At 32.6% G+C, this 20,798-nt stretch overlaps 3 protein-coding genes across 5 annotated transcripts; 1 reads left to right on the top strand and 2 right to left on the bottom strand.

Moving 5' to 3' along the window:
- Positions 1-5,276, bottom strand: LOC123193065 (probable protein arginine N-methyltransferase 3). Its single transcript, XM_044605850.1, has 7 exons — positions 4,875-5,276; positions 2,498-3,052; positions 2,255-2,352; positions 1,580-1,658; positions 1,234-1,494; positions 975-1,142; positions 1-651 (listed from the first exon to the last, which is right to left on the bottom strand). Exons 1-7 carry the CDS (start codon positions 5,163-5,165, stop codon positions 199-201), a joined length of 1,905 nt encoding a protein of 634 aa, XP_044461785.1. The 5' UTR covers positions 5,166-5,276; the 3' UTR covers positions 1-198.
- Positions 5,277-9,034: 3,758 nt separating this feature from the next.
- On the top strand, positions 9,035-12,649 carry LOC123193066 (protein SUPPRESSOR OF GENE SILENCING 3-like). 3 transcript variants are annotated; one of them, XM_044605853.1, is made up of 7 exons: positions 9,035-9,273; positions 9,959-10,031; positions 10,124-10,997; positions 11,141-11,435; positions 11,667-11,911; positions 11,998-12,155; positions 12,245-12,649. In XM_044605853.1, the coding sequence occupies exons 3-7, from the start codon at positions 10,134-10,136 to the stop codon at positions 12,447-12,449; spliced, it is 1,767 nt and encodes a 588-aa protein (XP_044461788.1). In that variant the 5' UTR covers positions 9,035-9,273; positions 9,959-10,031; positions 10,124-10,133; the 3' UTR covers positions 12,450-12,649. The 3 variants fall into 3 exon arrangements, with proteins under 3 accessions (XP_044461788.1, XP_044461786.1, XP_044461787.1); XM_044605851.1 differs by having other exon boundaries at positions 10,012-10,031; XM_044605852.1 differs by lacking the exon at positions 9,959-10,031.
- A 6,117-nt stretch (positions 12,650-18,766) lies between these two features.
- Positions 18,767-20,798, bottom strand: LOC123193728. The gene is made up of 7 exons (XM_044606813.1): positions 20,632-20,798; positions 20,362-20,475; positions 19,940-20,045; positions 19,723-19,838; positions 19,486-19,632; positions 19,208-19,416; positions 18,767-19,123 (listed from the first exon to the last, which is right to left on the bottom strand). The coding sequence occupies exons 1-7, from the start codon at positions 20,791-20,793 to the stop codon at positions 18,919-18,921; spliced, it is 1,059 nt and encodes a 352-aa protein (XP_044462748.1). The 5' UTR covers positions 20,794-20,798; the 3' UTR covers positions 18,767-18,918.

Raw genomic sequence — 20,798 nt, forward strand, 5'->3', positions numbered from 1 at the left:
TTCTACACAAAATTGTAAATATAGTATTATTGTTTCCAATAAGCATATTAAAAGAATAATTCATAGTGTTAACATAAAGGGACCATTCAAATTAGATCAAAATCAGCATACAAAATTTATCAAAACCGTATCCTCACTCAAGCAAAAAGTAAAATATGCCAGTGGGGATGACCTCTGTTTTTGATCCATTATAATGCTCTATGATAGATTAAATATTTGTACTGGCCAACTACGTTTCCGTCCATCAGCAGCATATCCAGATGTTTCCAGGGAGATATCAATGCTACGATGCTCAGTAGCACGGGCAACGCTGATGCGCAAATGCATTCTTTTCACAGGAGAGGCATCTGTACCAACTGCTGTTGAAGGATTGGAGTTTCCAGATCCAATTGCTATGGGTTCTTGGAAAGCGAATATAGTCTGTGCCCAGTGTGTTTTGGCAGTGTATGGCGATGTTGACAAAACAACCGGCTTTTCTTTGCAGAATCTGCTGGTAAATCCAGTCTCAAACCATAAAACCACCCCATGGCACCAGGTTGTTGTAGATTTCAATTCCATGGAGTTGCTTGTTGAACAAACTGATGCTGGTTCCAACTCAACACTTGCAGTGAAATCAACTTCCTCGGGTTCCATTGTTGCCAAATCAAAGTTCTTAATAAAATAATTCAGCACATTAGTCCATCCTCAAAACTAACTTGTGATCAAATAAATAACTCTGTAATGTGATCAAATTGTTAAAGATTTCTCATTCACTCAAAAAGAATAAATTCTCGACAGATTTCTCTTCAGTTTTGTCCACAGAAATATTTTCAATGGATCCTCAAACCCATATAACTACTGGGACAGTGAAGCAGATCTACGAATCAGGTATGATATCTACAAAGTATATACAAGTTTACAGAACAGAAAGCAATTGGAGTTCCATTAATAGTGCAAGTATCTTGGAAATTTGGAAAATGGAGTGAGAGGCTAACCTTCAGAACTGCAGCATTGGTCACCAAATCACGATCATCTACCACATCAACAATAGGAATTTTAGCAGCATCTTGAACAAGTTCTCTGCCTACGCAAGACATATTGAAACCATAAACATCTTCCCAGAATGGAAGACTGGTACCACCTTTACCAAATCCTGCAACAAACTGAAAGGGGCATAGGAGTAACAAATAAGTTTCAATTAGGAAACCCCAATGAATATTTTCAGCATCCAATGGTAAATCATAGAGAACTTACCATAGTTGCTGTGTCTGGGAGGATAGCACCTCCAGGCTTCAACCATTGATCTCGGGCAAAAAGAACAGAACTGAGCATTGTCTCATAAAGTAGGCAGTAGCCCATCCATTCACTCACTAATACATCGACACTATGAGGTTGAATTTGTATGAATGTACCAACTTCTTCAACCATTCCCTGAACTACCTCTATTATCCCGGTGTTGCTATCATTGCCTTCACTTTGAGGTCTATTCCGCCAAAGGCCGTTATCTTTTGCAATCTGCAATTAACAACCAACAAAGAGGCAAATAAATGTTAGAATCAACAACTGAGTCTAAGAAGCATATAATGGATAAGTTTTTCACCTGAGTTGCCACAGCAGCCATCTTCTCACTAGCTTCAACTGCAATTACTCTGGAAGCCCCTGCCTTAGCTGCAAAAAGACTAGTGGCACCAAAAACAAATTTAATAAAAATGTACAAGATAATCCTCACAGATTTAATCAACAGTGAACATATAAATTGGGCAAGAAATATTAGAGATGAGTAGACTCTTACAATTTTTTTTTTAACGTTGGGCAGTTTATCACATAAATTGTATGTGGAGATGAAAATTACTAATCCTTGAAATAATAATTAAAGGAATATAGATAGATAGACAGATAGAATGCTTTAATATTCAACCATTAAATGCTTTTAACTGATTACATAACAAAAGAATTTTCAGAAGGTGAATAATACTTTCTTGAAGTATTAAATTCATTTTTTTTCTTTTCTAGCATTTCCCATTATTTTTTTCATGAACTCTATTGATCTCTTTCATTTTTCCTATATTTTTCAGACTTATGGTTCTATTTAATAAAAGAAGACTCGTAATGATTAAAAGATCACAAACAACCATATGATCAATAATTTAATTTTCCCTATATCTTTCAGGAAACAAACTCCACATCAGATAAAAATTCTGAACTGCACAAAACAAGCTTTTAAAGAAAACGTGTTTGTTTCTACCAAACAACTCACATTGCATATGGTTCTCACCTTAGTATGCCAGTCCCACAACCTACATCCATCACAAGACCACCCTTCAGGAGAGAAGGGTTTTCCAAAATAGCTTGTCTATAAGCATCCGTTCTCACCTACATAACTAGATTACATGAATCTCAAAAGTCTAATTATAGTATCAAAAGAAAAAACAAATAAGCTTGCATACCTGCTTCTAGCAAAAAATAAACAACAATAAAAATTTTGCTTCCACCAAAGGCAAATAAATCATATTAATACCTTATCACTTATCATTTCCCTGTGAATGCCAAATGAACTGTAAGAACTGAAATAATTATCATTAACTTTCTTTATGTCCTTTGCAGCAAGATTCACAAGAGAGAGTCTTGAATCCTTATCTCTTGGCCTCATATAAGATGTCCCGACACATGCTTTCAAATCCATGCCATTGTTTATCACTTTTTCAGAAGAATTTGCCACATTTAGATGTACACTGGAAGTAGAAGCATCTTCTCTCTTTCCATTTTCAGTAAGAGAGAAATTACTTGATGCACATTGCTTCCCAGTATTCTCATCATCGATGCAAATCTCTTCAAAATTCCCCAAATTCCTCATAAGCTCCTCTTTGTCAAAAGCCGTGTCATAGTCATCTTCACCTTCATCATCACCAAAACTATACAAGAGCTTATCATCTTGCATGACTGGTTTCAGATATCTATCATCGTCGCAGAGAAGTTTAATGTCCTTGACATCGATTGTTGCATGCAAATGATTCTGTAGATCTTGTTTGGACTGACAAGTAAACCCACAACTCCAACATTTATGTTCTGCCACCTGGCAAACAAAAGGAAAAGACAGACATAAGAAAATACCAATCCATCAACTTCCACAGCACAGAAGTAAGATGTAATCCACCTTGTAATGGTAACATTTTTCTCTTCTTCTTTAGAGAAGAAACAAAGAAACTATAATTATCAGAAGAGGATAACTACAAAAGAGAGCACAGTACACAAGAATTAGAGATCAACTCTAATATCAATATTGTACGCATAAAGCAACTCAGAATTTAAAGCTATATAAAACTAAAAAATTAATGGTAATAGCACAAAATAAACCCAAACTCCGAAATTTAGTACATGAATAAAAAGTTATCTTGAAAAGCTTTTGAGACCACTGCCCAAAGAAAAGTATATAGACTTCATCTAACAAACTATTAGTATATTTCTCAAATACTATCTTCAAAAAGCCTCCTACTTCTTGACAAAGCACCCACAAAGTAGCCAAATAGCAAAACTCTTTTCAATTAGATCGTGATATGTTGCAAACCAGATTACATGGTTTAGTTAAATTGAAAGCTCCTGATGCAGAGTAAAGCTGATTATAGGAGTAATGTATCACTAGAAATTCACGTTGTAAAATTCTACTGATACACACGTAGATATCTAATTGTGTTTGGAGTATGAATCACAACAAAGAAACTGCATAGATAGACTCGACCTGGTCACTTGACAACCAACCCCATTAAACGACCATGAATTCAATCAATTGCATGTTTCACCTTCAGTAGGTTCAATGACTAGGTTTCACTTCAGGGGATCAAAAATATGCCTTTTACTTCTAATACTTGAAGATCTGAACCTTAAAAAGTCCACATTAATTTTTATTTCTTCATAAATATAGATTCAAGTCTATCTTCTTTATTTGAACACTTATGTTCTTCTTTTGGATAAAATATATTAAAGTATATTCGATTACAGACATATTTATCGATAAACACATAAATGAAGAGTAAATACCATGTTCTTAAAAGAGCTAAAGATACATTGCAGGATTTTTTAACCTAGTGCAATATAAGTTTTCCTTTGCCCAAATCCATCATAATCACAAATCCAAAATTTACTAAATACCTTCTTTTTTCTTTCCTTTCTCTACAAACTGTAAGTAAACAAAAAAATGACTAAATATTTGTATCAAATCCACTATTAGGTACTACTATGTCCTTTCCAGAAAAACTATAAAAACTAAATATTGTATTTGGCACCACATAATTAGAGTTTTGGAATAGGAATTGTTTCAATTGAAGATACTATATTCTCATAGATTCAACATCTGTTTCCTAATTTTCCAATCCAGAAATAGGATAAAACAACATATCGAAATTGTATTTGGAGAACAGGAAATCTGAATCCCAAAATGCATTTTTACAAAACTATTTCTAAAAAATACAACAAGTTTTACATGTTTATAAGTTTAAGAAAACACATGCAGTTGTTCCTATCTTATAGGAGTAGATTTATTTTTTTTTCATTTTTACAATTAGTCAGAAAAGTCAACTTAAGTTAGTAAATAGTGCTTTGCTGAACCTACAATGTTTGGGAAATAGGAAACTAATGGCCTTTTACCCGCCGCAAAAGCACCAGCCTAACGGCTTAAATGAATTTTCGCTATTTTTAAATAACCTTCTAAAATGTTGTCCAAGTTTTACATAGTCCAAATTATATCACAACAAGAACACAATAAAACTCCACATTTCTAATATTCAAACGATTAACTTGCAAGAATCTAAGTAGTAACATAGAATAGTCATACCTGTAACAAATTTTAAATCATTATTTAAAAAGACAAGGAGATTTTATTCAAAGTATCTGAAACTGACCTTTGAGCGAACATAATTGATGAGCTTAAAGGAGCCATAAAAATCCAAACTTAAAGCTGTTCTAATACTGTGAAAATCAAAATGGTGACTTGAACGGCAATGCTCAAATAATTCATCGCACGAACTGTACTTCGCGTCACAGAAAAGACAGAGAAAGCCTGATTCTGAGCCTTCTTCATCGTCTTCTCTCCAATCATCCCAATCTTGTTCAGTTTCTTCATCGTCTTCCTCGGATTCTTCTTTGATTCTCTTTTGCTTTTCTATGGTTTCGAAGTTGCTGTGGCTGGCCATTGAGATTGTGCTGTGAATTCTGAGCAAAAATGAGGAGAAAGCGAGTGGGAGAAAATATGTAAAACCCTACTGAAAACCCTAATGAAATTTTCGGAAGAATCCAAACCCGACCCGGTTGAACAATATTCAAGTTCGGCTGTATTTATGTTGTTTAAACTCCCCTTTGGTTTCATAAACTAAAATTTGACCCTTAGTCAATTTAAGGCCAAATGACGATTTCTCATGCAAGGTTTGATACAACGACAGATTCACACTTTTTAAGTTCAAAAAATCCAATTTTCCATCAATCCATTTTAGCAGTCAAAATATACTTATAACATTTTGTTCAAATGTCAAGATGTAAAGTATAAGTGAGGGTGTAAATATTATTTTTAAAACTCATTAAAAGATAATTATCATATTTATTGTATATATATTAAAAATATATTTAATGTCTTAATAATTTTAAGAGTAATTTTATATATACACATTTTTTACTATACTATAGATAATAAATACATTGTTATATAATTAAATATTAATTTATCTTTAATTTAATTTAAATACATTGTTTTATGAATGATTATAGGATTAAGCTTTGCGAGGAACATTATACTTATGTGGTTGATTCTATGTCTTATACAGGCGATTTGAATGGAAATGGTGAAGAACCAAAAATATAATATAAAGGGTTAATAAAAATATTAATAAAAATCAAGAGGTATGATGTGGGAAATCATATAACCAATAGGATGTGTGTCTAATAATTTAGTTTTTCAAAGGAGAACAAATATTTCTCATCCAAATTATTCCATCCAATTTATTTATTTATTTTTTTGTTATTTGAATAATTTTATTTATTTACTTTTAAATATGAATTATAATTTAAAAATAAAAATAATAAAAATTATAATTATTCACGACTATTTTTTCTTTTTGAATTCAATCTTCGTCTCACCGTAACTGTTCTTTTCCCGACACCATCTCAAATACAACACTGCAGCCTTTTTCCTTTCTTTCTTCTGGTGCAAAAATCATCGCTTTTCCTTGTTACGCGACAAATTTTTCTACAGATTTCCTTCTTTGACCTGTGAGAGCAACTGCCAAATATCGAAGGGACAACAAATAAAATCTATTTTTTTATGCGCTGCAGTACTTGTAGGACCTCAATTATTCCTACTTTCTTTCTCAACTTATAAAGCTAGATTTGTTACCAAAGCAAAGAAAACACAGGTTTTCAGTCAAAAGAGTTGAACTTGCCAAAGCGAAGTAGATTGAAGAAGACTAAAGAAGTGTTTAACTCTCAAGGGAAAGGTAGGAGATAAAGTGGGAAGGAAACGCAGCGTTTCATTTAAAATGGGTACCGCTAGGGTATTATTTATTTGTGTAACACTGCGATGTCGTTTTCATTAAGTTTTATTTGTAAAGGTTACATAATAAGCGATGTCATTTTGGCTATGTACTCTTGTAATGACTCGATATTTATATATGCCTTTAATGTTTTTAAATACTGGTAGGATATCTTTACAAATGATTGTCTTTTCTTCGTGAATGTTCATTCATTCTTTCACTATTATACTACAATTCGTCGTTTATAAATAAACCTTTATTTATCACTCAATATGAATGACTTTTTTTCTTTTTTTTTTTAATTTATATCTTGATCAACATGCATGACCATACATGTCTTTGAACAGTCATTCACACTAGCGTCATGAACGCCCATCAACCTCATATTCATGATCGTACTTAATCTTAAAGCTAGTTTTGTCTTTTCACAGTAATAAAAGATTATACACTCTTCTACATGGGTGTTCATCACATTTAGTCTTATGTGTCACGAGCAATTATACATTTCCTTTGTATACTCCATTCATCACGTATTGGTGTTTTTACCCTAATCAATGAACAACTATACATGTCCTTTGTACAATTATTTGTGTGTGTAGAAAACTATAATTTATGCCATTGCACAACAATTCTTTTCCTTGAAACATCATTCTTATGCATCTGGAACAATAAATCTGACTATCTTTTCTAGATTTCTCATTTTCTACAACATTACTCAAACATATAATCATCCTAACATATTTCTAATGCCAAGTATAAGCATTTCATACATTGAAACTACAAGATTACATTTCTATTCATATAAATGATCATAGAACACATCAATCCATTGAACTCTTAGCATATTCATCTATATATCCCATGATTACATTCTCATATAAATCATATTATCTAATCCATTCAATAAAATCACAAAAACATACTCCACATGGTTGATTATTAGCAAATCCAAACTGATTCATTCTTCTATCAAAACATAAACCAATTCATTCTCCAACCTACTTGGGCTCAACTAGATGTATTCGATGCCGAATTTCTTTCTCTCATTGTCAGAATCAATCTTCTATCATTGAAAATTGAAAATGAAATATAAGAGAGTTATCCGATTGTATATAAATATTTCATAACATTCAAATTAATTTTGCTTAAATAGACTTTCAAATCATAAACATCACTCATTTAAAATAATTAAACGTGATACGTTATCCATTTTATACATCTGACATGACATGAACAGGTCTGCACCATTCATGCATGACCGTTCAACAACTTAAGTCTTTAATTCTTAAGCCTTACCCAGTTTCACCTAATCCAAATATCAACAACAACTCACTTTAATATGAAATGATATAAATAATCTTGCCGCGCACCTATAGATATTATATTTCATAAACGAATAAAGCCAGAAACTCAACTTGAGTTCAATCTACATGCATTCAAGTTAAGAAAAAATGGGGCAAGTTGACTTTTAAGAGTGAGCCAACTTGATTTAGGTTCAATCCTATTAATAATCTTTTGATAAATGATGTATTTTTATTTGGTTAAAACATTATTATTTTATTTTTCTTTTTTCGCACCTGATGAAAATTTGCTTTATTTGGTTCTCTTTTGTCACTAAACGACCTAATATCCATAATTTGATTTTAGATTCAATTTTCGGATTAGTTTCAATTCATTGAAGTGATTGAACCAGGACCTACCCATACAATATGGGTTCCACCACTTTTAGAACTAAAACCTACCTTATTGAGGTTAGTTTTGGATAAGAACTAAGATATTTGACGGTTTTGTTTTCTATTGGTTCTTTGGCACAGTTGATATTGCTCATTATTTGAATTTCATACTTGACGGTTTTATTTTCTATTGATGTCAGTTTTGGATAAGAACTAAGATGCTTGACGGTTTCATTTTCCATTGGTTCTTTGGCACAGTTGGCACCGCTAATTATTTGAATTTCATATATGGTAATCACTTTAAAGTAAATTATAAAATCAATGAAAACAATTCGAATAAGGAACAACTTTGAAGTATAGAAGTAATTGATCATCAGAGTTGAGAATTATAAATCATTATTCATAATTATTCAAAAGAAGAAATTATAAAATTTCCAATAATAACAAATATAATCTTTGAATGATTTCACACCCAAACTTAGATGAAACAATTTTCACATCCTTCAAGTTTGAAAATTCCATTTTGCACATTTTTGATAAGAGGACAAATGAACTTTTCAAACTTAAAGAGTAAGACTTTCATTTCATTAAAGTTTGGGTGGGCAATGATTTGTCCAAGAACTAAAGAAGAAAGAAAATGTTTGCTACTTCTTGACCAAGGAATGAGTACTTCGAGCGCTGAGGTGGGGCTGTCTAGAATCAAAAAGTAGTACGACACCAAGCAGAATATCAATTGACAGCAACCGCAATAAATCCCAAGGTGGGGTTACATATGATATTAATAAAACCTAAGAGGACTGATTCAAATTTTCATCAAGACAAAACTGAAATGTTATTTGCTAGGAGGGACTTATAAATATTCAACCAACCAATGTTAAGTGTCGAAAACGATTCCGCTTTAGACCAAGTAGGGACAGAATCTGCAGGTCGCTGGCCATTTTCCTCACTGTTGAGGCTCTCCTTTCTTGCTTTAACTCGATCTCTCTTTCAAACTAAATCTCATTTTCGTTTGAAGCGTGATGTTTTTGCTTCCAGATTTTTCTTTATAGAATCAATCCCGGTGCTTCACCGCTCTCGACATTGTTGTTGAAGGTAGCCTGAGGAAGGTGAGACACTCTTTGGTATGATTTGTTTGTTTGTTTGTTTTTTTTTAAGTTGTTTATTCATTCTGATTGTTCAGTATTTCTGTTTTATTTTTCCACTTAATTTTATCACAAGAATGTTATGTCTTTGTGCCTTTGTTTGGTTACCGAGCAATCACAAAAATATTGTGATTTTCTTGCTATTATCGGAAGACAATATTTATATCTTCCGTGTTTGTCTGCGGCATCATTTGTGTTAAAGCTTGATTGTGATGAACTATCTTTAGCTCAGAAGATAGTAATAAATGTTTATTATTATTTAGGTGTTAAGATCTTTTAACGAGGTAGTCTTTCATTTGCTCTGGAATAAATATGAAGTCTTGCTGCTTTTTTTTTTTTTTCTTTTTTTACAATTTTGTTTATTAGTCTTGAATTTTTTTTTAATCTTTTGTGATATAACGATTTTTCCTGACCTAATCACAAGAATGTTGTGTTATTGCGCCTCTGTTTGGTTGCCGAGAAAAAACTATGGATTATTAATAAGAAATTGAGATTTTCCTACTTGTATATTGGAAACTAAACGGTTTCTCGGAAGACATCACTCTCCGTCGCTTATTTCTTAGAAAAATCCGTAATATTACATTCTATCAGAAGACAATATTTACTATCTTCTGTGTAAAAGCTTGACCGTGATATAACAATTTTTTAGCTTAAAGGTGGGAATAGCCGACGCTCGCTAATTTTTTGCTCTTATGATTTCAGGTGTTATAATCTTTTGACGGGTTAGTCTTGCAGTTGCTTTTCATAGATATTACTGTTTCTTTTTTTTTTTTCCCCTGGATTAATCACTGTTAAATGTTACAATGATTGGCAGAGAATTTTGCATGAATATGAGTTCAAGAAGAGGGAGTGAAAACCCAGTTGTTGGAGGCGCAGCTGAAGATGATGGTGTGTGGCAGGTGGCTTCAAGGAAGTCTAAAAACAGAGCTGGAACCAGTGCCGGGAAACCTAGCTTTAATGGATCTGGAAGGGGCCCTGTGGAAACCTGGGCACATACTTCAGAATCTAGGACACAACCCATCTGGGGGGGTGTGAGGCCCCAGTTGCCCAAGAGGATGCCTGAAAGAAATTTTATGACCTCCCAACCAGTGATTCCCCCTCCTTTGGAGCGTGGTTGGAACTGGCCATCCAGAGTTGGTTCTTCATCAAAAGGTAGCCAAAAATACAAAAGTGTCCACAATGAATGTGAGGATAATGCTGATGAAAATTATGATGATGACAGCGACAACAACTCTGATATTCTGGATGATTCAGAGGATGAACTTTTTAGTGATGAATTTGATTCAGATACCAGTCAAAAGAGTCATGAGACTCGCAAGAAGAGTGGATGGTTCAGAAAATTCTTTGAAAGTTTGGATAATTTGACTATTGAAGAGATAAATGAGCCAGAAAGGCAGTGGCACTGTCCAGCATGCCAGCATGGTCCAGGTGCCATTGACTGGTACCGTGGCCTTCAACCTTTAATGACCCATGCAAAAACAAAAGGAGCAAAGAGGGTGAAGCTCCACAGGGAACTTGCAAAGCTTCTTGATGAGGAGTTGCAGCAGCGGGGAACTTCAGTGGTTCCTGCTGCTGAATCATTTGGTCGGTGGAAAGGGTTGATTGATGAAGAGAAGGATCATGAGATTGTGTGGCCGCCCATGGTGGTCATATTGAATACCAGGTTGGAGAAAGATGAGCATGATAAGGTATGGTTAATAGAGGTTACAATAAAATGCTATTTAATGTTAAAATGTTATGATTTGGTCATAGCTGCAGCTTGTTTGTGCAGTCATTTCATAAATACATTTGCTGGATCATCATGCTAATTCTTTTATTGTATTGGATTCAGTGGATTGGGATGGGTAATCAGGAACTTCTTGAGTACTTCAGCTCTTATGATGCTGTGAGGGCTCGACATTCATATGGTCCACAGGGGCACCGTGGAATGAGTGTTCTTATTTTTGAAAGTTCTGCGGCAGGATACCTGGAAGCGGAACGTCTGCATAAACATTTTTCTGATCAAGGAACAGATAGAGACTCTTGGAATAGGAAGCAGGTACTATTCATCCCTGGAGGGAAGCGCCAGTTATATGGTTTTATGGCAATAAAGGAAGATCTCGATCTGTTCAATCAGCATGCTCAAGGTTCTCTCTATATCTTTCTAATTATTTGTGTTTGTGTGTATCTTGCATACACAGAAATTCATAGAGGCGAGGTTTTGGTAAGAAACATGCATAAATACTGTGAACATTTATGATAACATGACCCATTAAAGCATATCTTTTTTTTTTTTTTATGTATTTTCAGAATCTATACATAAAGAATTCTGCAAATATGATGCTTGACTTTGTTTAACATGCTTTGCATTCCATCAGGAAAATCTAAGCTGAAATATGAGTTGAGATCATATCAAGAGATGGTCGTTCAGCAAATAAGACAAATGAGTGAGGACAACCAGCAGCTCATCTATTTCAAGAACAAAGTGGATAAGGTGCAAAGGCATTCGAAGACACTCGAGGAATCCTTCAGTATTGTGAGTGAGAGGCTGCGAAAGACAATAGAAGAGAATCGCATTGTTAAACAAAGGTCAAAAATGCAGCATGAAGAAAGCAAGGAAGAGGTAAAAATTTAGTTGCTTATGAGTTTTTCCCATGATGAAATCGAAGTAAGTTATTTTGTCTTAACTGGTTGATTATTCTCCTGAAGATGGACTTCCAAGAGAAGTTTTTCAAGGAGCAAATCAGATTAATCCAGGAAGCAAGAGATGCTAAAGAGGAGGATTTTGAAAGGCTACAGCAGGGTGAGCGGGAGAAAGTGAAGCAATCAGTCAACATCGCCTCCAACACTGAAGACATAAGCCAAAGGTTCATATAATTATAAACAGAGATTGCATATTTTGACTTCAGTTTATTTTTTGTTTTGGGCATTGATTGATGGAGTTTATCTTACACAGAACTGAAAGAATGGCAAAGTTCATAAATCAACAAGACAAAGAAATGGAAATGTTTGAGAAGAAGAGAGAGGAGTTATTCAAAATCCGCGATGAAAAAATGGCAGCATTGAAGCGCAGGTTTTACGAAGAACAGTGTGAGATAGAGAATGAATGCAGTGCAATGTTGAGCAGATTGATGGAGGAATATGCCCGTGTTCAGGATTAGTAGCTTTTGAATGATGAATTTGTGTTAGGAAAAAGAAGAAAGGTTTTTCAAACGCCGCCATTTGTCAGGGTTTGATGAGCTATGACATAGTTTTTTGATACTTCTTTTGAACTGTTTGGCAAAAAACTAATATGGGCTTAAAAATTTACTACAGATATTAAATGGGCTTCAACATTATGGGCAGTGATTTTTAGCCTTCACCCTTTTATGATTACACTCTTATTTTATTTTATATTTTTTAGAATATTTAAAACTTTTAGTTTATTCTTTAATTTGATTTTTAAAAATACATAAAAATTATTCAGTTGAATCCAAATATGATTTCTCATATCCTTTCCTTTTTCTTCACAACAGTATGTTTGTTCTTTTTATTATTGAACTTATAAACTAATCTAATTAAAAAATTGAAAAGAAAGGAAGGGAGGTCTTTCGTATTTAATAGTTACTGGTTCGGAAAAAGTAAAAAAAAAAAAAAATTCTTTAGTAATGAAGTTAAAATATATTTTTTTCACAAAGTCTATCAATCAGTAGGCTAGGACTTGAGTCAAGATTGTTCGACTCGATTTTGTTTGGTCCAAGTTCATTTTTTGCAAATTCAGATTGAATTCAACATACAATATACAAGTTGGAAAATGAGTTAAACTTGAATCAAATAGGATTTGACTTGAAATGGTTCATGAGCCAACTATCAATTCAGTTTAATTCGAATTGAGTCACAATTCGTCTAGAGTTGGCTTGGGAAACATAAAACATTGCGTATATTAACATAATATAAAAACCCCTTTTCCTTTCTTTCGGCATTTTCTCTTAACCTTCTCCTTCTGTTCAACATTTTCTCTCAGACTTTGTCCTTCACACATACAACTCATAAAATCTCACCTTCATCCAATCTCTATCGTCAATTCTTCTATTCAAACATCACCATTTTAAGATTAAAAATAAGCAATTGAACATAAATCCATTGTGATCTCTCTCCTTCAAACTTTTCCTCTCATTGTCTCTCTAGATTGACGGTCATTACAACTGGTCAAAGTTCGTCTTGCCTGTCATGATTCTGATTACACATCTTTGTCTTGTTGTCACTAGATGGTGTCCCATATATTTTCGAGTTTTCATTTTCAATGGTAAAATCTCTAATGTTTTTGTTTGTTAATTAGTTTGTTAGAGATTTGTGATGGAGTTCGTATGATTTTTCGTAAGTATGGTGGTTGCATTTAACTAGCTGAATGTTGGATGAAATGACAAAGATTATGTTGGGCTGTTTAGGGATGCTGATGTCATGTGATTTTATTGAATTTGTAATCTAAGTTAATGAATGTGGCTTGCATCCTCTATGCAGTATCTTGGACTTAAAATTTTTTTTTTTATTTAATTATGATTCAATTACTCTTTCTATAGATTAAATTTCCAGACTTATGAAACATAAACACTCTGCTTGTAGTCTGAAAATTTTGGCATTTAATTCTGTTTTTAACAAAATATCTAAACATATTTGGCCTTTATAGTGAAAGAAGACATGTATATAACTCGAGCTACGAATTTTTAAATTTAAGTCACGAACTCAAATCAAGCTACGCACCTCAAATTTTCTTTTCGAGCCAAACCCGAACTTCCTTCATAGTGGCTCCACCAACTTGAGCCACCTTTAAAACTTTTCAAGCTGAATTCGAGTTAATCTATATTCAGACTTGATTTGATTTGAATCCACTTCTATCTATCAGTAATGGAGAAGTAAAACTTATTAATTTTTTTTCTTCCATGTCACGTAGTTCTCATGCACAGTAGGAAATTAACAAAGGATTTGACTTCTAAGTTCATCCATGATTTAAACTTAAAATTTTGAAGCAACAACAGTTAATCTATTGTCTAGCATATATCATTATTTCAAAGTATGCTTTGGAAAAAAACTACATAAATAAAGGCCTTAGGGCTTGAGAAAAAGTTGCTTTTGTTTTTGCTTTTATTTTTAAATTTATGTGGAGTATTGAAAGAATAATTAAATACCTTAGATGTGTCTAGTTTGCGTCATCTTATTACAAAAAAACCTAGTTAATAAAAGTGTTAATAATTTGTGTTTAATTCACGTTCCCATTTAATTCGCATATTAAACATGACATTTTAAATTTTTGAACCTAAAACATATTAAACGCATATTTTACATGTTTCCCATATCAAATGCATATTAAACAACTGTTTCATTCGTTTTTTTTTTTAATTTTTGAAGTAATTCAAAATGACATCATTTCGATGCTCAAATCTAAAATACGAAAATGTCGTTTTAATTTTTAATTAATTACCATAATACTGATAAAGAAAAACTTTTTATTTTTCAAATCCCTAACCTCTACGTTCATCAATTTAGGTTCATGCTCATAATAATATCAACAATTTTTTTTACATAATTTTTTTACACTAGATTGTTGTTTTTCTATTTGTCGAGCTCAACTCTTCATATTTGTTATTCTCCGAAAAGGTAAACTTTTATTATCTGTTCTTATGTTTGTTTGTAACTTTGTCATGTTTATAATTCCTTTAATGTCTAATATATAAACCGATTTGAGACACTAATCTTTCATTAATTTTGTTACGTATTCATTTGGTGGTGCAGTGGTTGAATATGATGTATTATGTTATATTAGTTTTAATAGTCAATTAAATATTTTATATATGAATTGTTATATTATTAATTTTAACTAGGTGATCTATGAAAAATATTAAAATTATGATTTATATTATCATATTTTTAAAAATGTATTATCGACGATGTGTTGTATTAAACTGGTATATATACGTTTCGTATTTTTTCCATATTTGAATTTTATGATTGTTTTTTACAAATGTATTTTTTATCATTTGCTATATTATACCAATATAATTCTTGTATTATTTTTTTTTCCATTTTCGTATTTACTAACTAGATTGAAAAAATGAAAAATTATCATAAATATAGAGTTCCTCAAAGATTGTTAGGTATAAAGTAACATATATTTGGTAAAATTAGTATGTTGGCAGCTATTAATGAATATTGAGATATAATTTAAAATTTTCTTTTATGTTAAACTAAATCAAATGTTAGATGTAATACGAGAGTGAAAGGTTGGCTTGAAATTGCAATAAAATAGAAGTGACAAGTAGGGTTAACATTGCAATAAAATAAAAGTGAGAAGAGGTCATATGAGATAAGGCAAGGGGAAACTATAGTAAATGAGAACGATAAAACCACATCAAAAAACTCTAGGTACTATTACAAGAAAGTTGTTGTCAACATCTTCAATGATCGACACAAGTGAATTAGCGACAAGGGTTGGCTCCCATTACAAGTCGATGATGTAGCAAAACTTCTAAGGAAGTAAGGAAAATCTAGCTCAAAATATCCAAATCTAAAAGTGTGTTGTGATTTAGGATATCTAAAAGGTGACAACTGCACATAGGTGGCAACAAGGTGTCGTTAAGGGCAATATGTGTGACTTCCATGATGTACAAGTTCAACATCTTAGATCATATCAACTTTAATCTCCTTTTGGTCTCACTCTGACAAGTGCGTGGGTGGTGACAGGTGATGGTAGTGGTGTTATCAGGTGATGGCGTGGGTGGTGGAAAAGTAAATTTAATTTAGAATAAAGGTATTTTAATTTTAATAATTATTTGAGTATAGGTAAAATAACCCTACTAGAACCAATAGGTGTTTAGGCTCAATTTGGTTTGTATCCACCCCTATTAAAGACCCTTCATCAACAAAAATTCTAGGTCCGCCACTGATACTAACCTTTGAACCTATTTTAAGTAAAATTTAATTTAAGAAGGGGTTATTTTTGACTAAAAATTCTCTAACTTTGTTAGGTGCTTAGTTTATAGATATATCAATTTCGATCAAAACCTCACTTATATACTAAGACAGATAAGTCCAACCCTTTTAAGTGATTATGCCTATATAATTCTTGGATTATTGGTTAATTACATACACATTCTTCCAAATAAAGTTATTTTAAGTTAGGCCGATCTCACACCAATTACACTCTAGTTGGCATTTATCGAAGATGAAGGACATTGAAGATCAATGTTTCACATCGATCTTCATTGCTCTTTGTCATGAAAAAGAGTTGACAAAGTTTTCAGAAAACATCGATCTTCGGGCCATCCATTTTAGCTGGTATTGGTAGTCGTTAGTGGCAACGGAAGAAGGCTTAGATAAGTAAAAATGAAACCGTAGTGGGAAAAAAGTAAGTTTTCAAACTTTGAGTAGAGAAAAATTATTAGATTTTTAAATTAAAAGGAGAGAATGTGATAAATTTTTAATTTTTTAAATATTTTTAGTTAAATGATATTTTTGTTCTTAACTCTAATAATGAATTTTAATAAATAGATGATATTTAAAATTTTGAAAATTAACAAATGTAAACTTGCGTTTTCACCAAACCTTAGCTGGGAATAAGTCTTTCGGCCTTTAAATAATAACTCTTTTTGGTCTCCACCAAACCTATGAGCATCTCTTAACACAAAGTACATCTTTATTTAATTTAAAAATAATACTTAATTTGGTTTTTGGTTTTTGGTTTTCATCTCATATTTTCCCATTTTCTAACTTTATTGATTATTATTATTTTTTTATGTTTTCTCTTGTTTCAAACTTTATTAGGGTTTTTGTTTATGCCATTTTCTCCCAATTTCAAACTGCATAATTTTTTTTTTTGTTTACACTCATTTTCCCTTAATTCAAATTGAAAAAAATGTTTTCTTCTTTAAATTTAGATTCTGTTTTTTTTGTGATTTATTATTTTTATATATTTTCATTAAAAAGAGAAATATGGGAAAATCAGTTACTTTTTATGTAAGAAATAAAAGTTAAAAACTTTAAACCGGAATATGAGTATATTAAGAAGTCCCCCTTTTTTCTTTTAAGCTTAAATAATATATTAAGAAGTTATTACTAGTGATTTTCAGTAAAGTTCTAGTCAAATAAAAAAATATTTAAAATAGGGCAAAAAGACTTTTTCCCTCGTAAGGTTTAGTTGATTTCCAAATTTTTTGTCTGTCATGTTTTAAAAACTTAAATACTAATTCATCAACTATTAAAGTTAACAAAATTTATTAAATTTAAAAGTAAAAATATTATTTAATTAGTAATATTAAAATAAATAAAATTTAATCTCATTTTCTTACTTTATTTTTTAAAATTTATAATTTTTTTATTTTAAATTTTAAAAAATTATATTTTTCCTTTAAGGGTTTATTTATTTTCTTTCCTTCAACGATTGTTCTCTGAACAACCTCCCATATCGTTGCTCCCTCCCATCTCCACACGAAGACCGATCCTCAGCCAACCAAAGGCCACTTAGCTGACTGCTAAACCGAGGCTTCTGGAACTTAATTTCTTGGTGGAAATCCAAAAGTCAGAAAAAGCCCTAGGTGGAATTGACAACGTTCTTAATTAGAAACGTGGCCATGCGTTTGAGGAAATTTAGAGGTCGAGAATGCTGCTTTACAACATCAAAGCTTACTTCCCGATGATCAAGTCATTCGGATTCTCGAGTATATTGACGACGACTACCTCGGGATAGTCGTTCCCTCAGTGTGTGTTTAATCACTGGGACATGATGTCGGCGGATCTGTTGGCGGGTGGATCGCTGACAATGCAACTGGTGGTGGATATCAGGAAGAGGATGGGCTTAAAGGAGTAGATGACACTGCTTTGTTTGGAGGCCTAATTTTTCGTAGTTTGATCAACTTGAGAGAGATGTATAAGTAGCCTCTGGTTGTCTAACAATTGGTCTTCATCTTGGAGATGGAAGGGAGCCTCGGTATGAAAGGATGATCGGAGAATGATTGTTGGAGAAGGAAGGAAAAAGAATAAAACCTTAAAAGGAAAATATAATTTTTCAAAACTTAGGTTGAAGAAAAATCGTGAGTTTTTAAAATTAAGATGAAAAAATAAGATAAAATTTTATTTATTTTAATATTACTAGTTAAATGGTATTTTTACCTCTAAATTTAACAAATTTTATTAATTTTTAATAACTAATGAATGAATATTTAAGTTTTAAAACTTAAGTTAATGTTTGAGAATTAATTAAACCTTGAACGGGAATATATCTTTTGGCCTAAAAAAATAGGGATACTAATTAATTTGACAGGGCTTAAAAATCACTTTCCCAATAAATGGGCCTTAAAAAGAAACAAAACCATAATCATAAAATTTGGCTTCACGATACCAAATCTAATTTTCCTAATTTGGTAGGAGCTCCCTTAAGTCTTGACCTTCGTCAACATACATTGATGATGGAGCATAACAAAAAACAAAAAAAAAAAAGAAGGACGAGTGGGGTAAAAAGAAAGTAAAAACTTGACGATAATGGTTTTACAGTCAATTTTCACATGGTAACAAATTATTACAGCGATATACTAACAATTTAGTCTTTTCATCCAAACAACTTAAAAAAAAGAAAAACCAGTTTTAAAGGCTATCTTTAATTTATAATTTATAAAAGTCGTCCTCATCCAAGTGAAATTCCAGGGCTGCCACAGCCGCCTCTACTTTTTCTTCAAGATAATGACCAATTTCTTGGTGCCCCGCGGCAAAAGCCAAATTCGCCGGTGTGTTTTCCCCGGAACCAGGTGGAAAAGATGGTAATGCATGAGCTGCATCTTTAGAGATGAGAAACTCAACTGTATTCTTTCTGTTTATCCAAACACATCCTTGTTAGAAAAAGGAAAACATACCTAATCAAACCCATAAATAAATGAAAAATCTGAGCTATTACCTGCCACAATATGCTGCCCAATGAAGTGCAGTACATCCGTTTTTATCATTGAAATTGATATCAATTTTAGCATCAACAATTAAGGTTTCTATGGCCCAATCATAGCCAAGACCAGCTGCTAGGTGTATCACACCTGCACCACCCTCATCCAAAACAGTGACCCCATTTTCACCTTCAGATGCCTTCTCCTGGAGCCAGAAATGAAATTTCTGCAACATATAAATTTTATTCAAATTAAAAGAATGATTAATTTAACACAACAGAAGTTTTTCTGATACCTCTTCTAATGAAATTTTGCCCATATTGCTCTCGAGACCACTTGGATGGACAAAGCTTAGAGATAACATGTTTTCAAATCTTATAAGGAGACTTTCATTTGTTATGCCACCAAAATAATCAACAGGGTTCACAGCAGGAAAAATAAACTGCTTGTGAAAGGAAAAAAAATATCAAGTTAGAAAATATTAGTAACAAATTATGCTCAAGTGTCAAAGAGCTAATATTTATTATCTCACTTCTGGAAACTGCTCCACATTCTTTATCAACTCCGGCCATTCACAAGGTATAGCAGGTATACCAGCCCATGGGAGGAAATCATTCTCAATCTCTTTTTCAAAAGGCACACGAACTCCTTAAACAAAAAATAAACAACAGATGTAAATGATATAAAGTTATATGAATATAATTATATACTAAAAGCTCTGAGAAAAAATAGGTGCTACAAGAATGAACCTGATGCAGCAGATCCTTGAATGTTATGATGAACAGTGTCAGGCAGAGAACATGGCATCGCCAAGATATGCAACTTCTTGCTGCGTTTACAATTATTCCAGTCTTCCTGATGGTTTCAGGAACAAAAGGTAAAAAGTAAGATCACATTTATGGTTTTGTATCTGTATGGAGCATGAGCTTAAGATATAGGCTAATGACACAGCAGTCATAGCATTTCTACTAACATTAACATCAATGTTCTAATTCCATGCATTTTTATTACTTAAAGTGTTTATAAATGGTGTTTCTTTGGCTTATTCTTTCATTTTGGCAGTGGGAGCAACATGGTATAACCAAAAGAAGTGAGAAATGTATGTGAATGGAGTATGTGTCGGTTGAGACTTGAAAGCAACATGGTTCAAGCTCTATCATTCATTCTTTACCTGCAACTCTGGGTTCTGTTGAAAACTCATGTGATCTTGATATCCTTCACCAGGGCTGTCGGCTGGAAGCTCTCCCAGAATTTCCTTCCCTCGTTTAAGATTTTTCTTATTTCCCTAACAAATTAAAAAAAAAAAAATCTAAAACATGACTGTACAATATGGAGCCATATTCAGAACTAGGAACAATGAGATTGATTTACAGGCTAAATTTTTTTAGTAAACAAAGAAAAGTTTCATGTCAAAAAGTACTAATATTTATTGGTGCTTCACCTCCAAAGACGGTTCCATATACTTCATCAAGTCTGACAATTCACTCGGGCTACCAGGTGTAGGACTGGGGAGGAAATTAGGTGTAGCAGGGTTGGTGAAGAAATCATTTGTAGTCCCTTGAGGAGAAGTCTGGTTTTCAAACTCGTAATCATAATGTAGCATGCCAT

This window comes from Mangifera indica, chromosome 12 (assembly GCF_011075055.1).
Source record: "Mangifera indica cultivar Alphonso chromosome 12, CATAS_Mindica_2.1, whole genome shotgun sequence".
NCBI classification, from domain to species: Eukaryota; Viridiplantae; Streptophyta; class Magnoliopsida; order Sapindales; family Anacardiaceae; genus Mangifera; species Mangifera indica.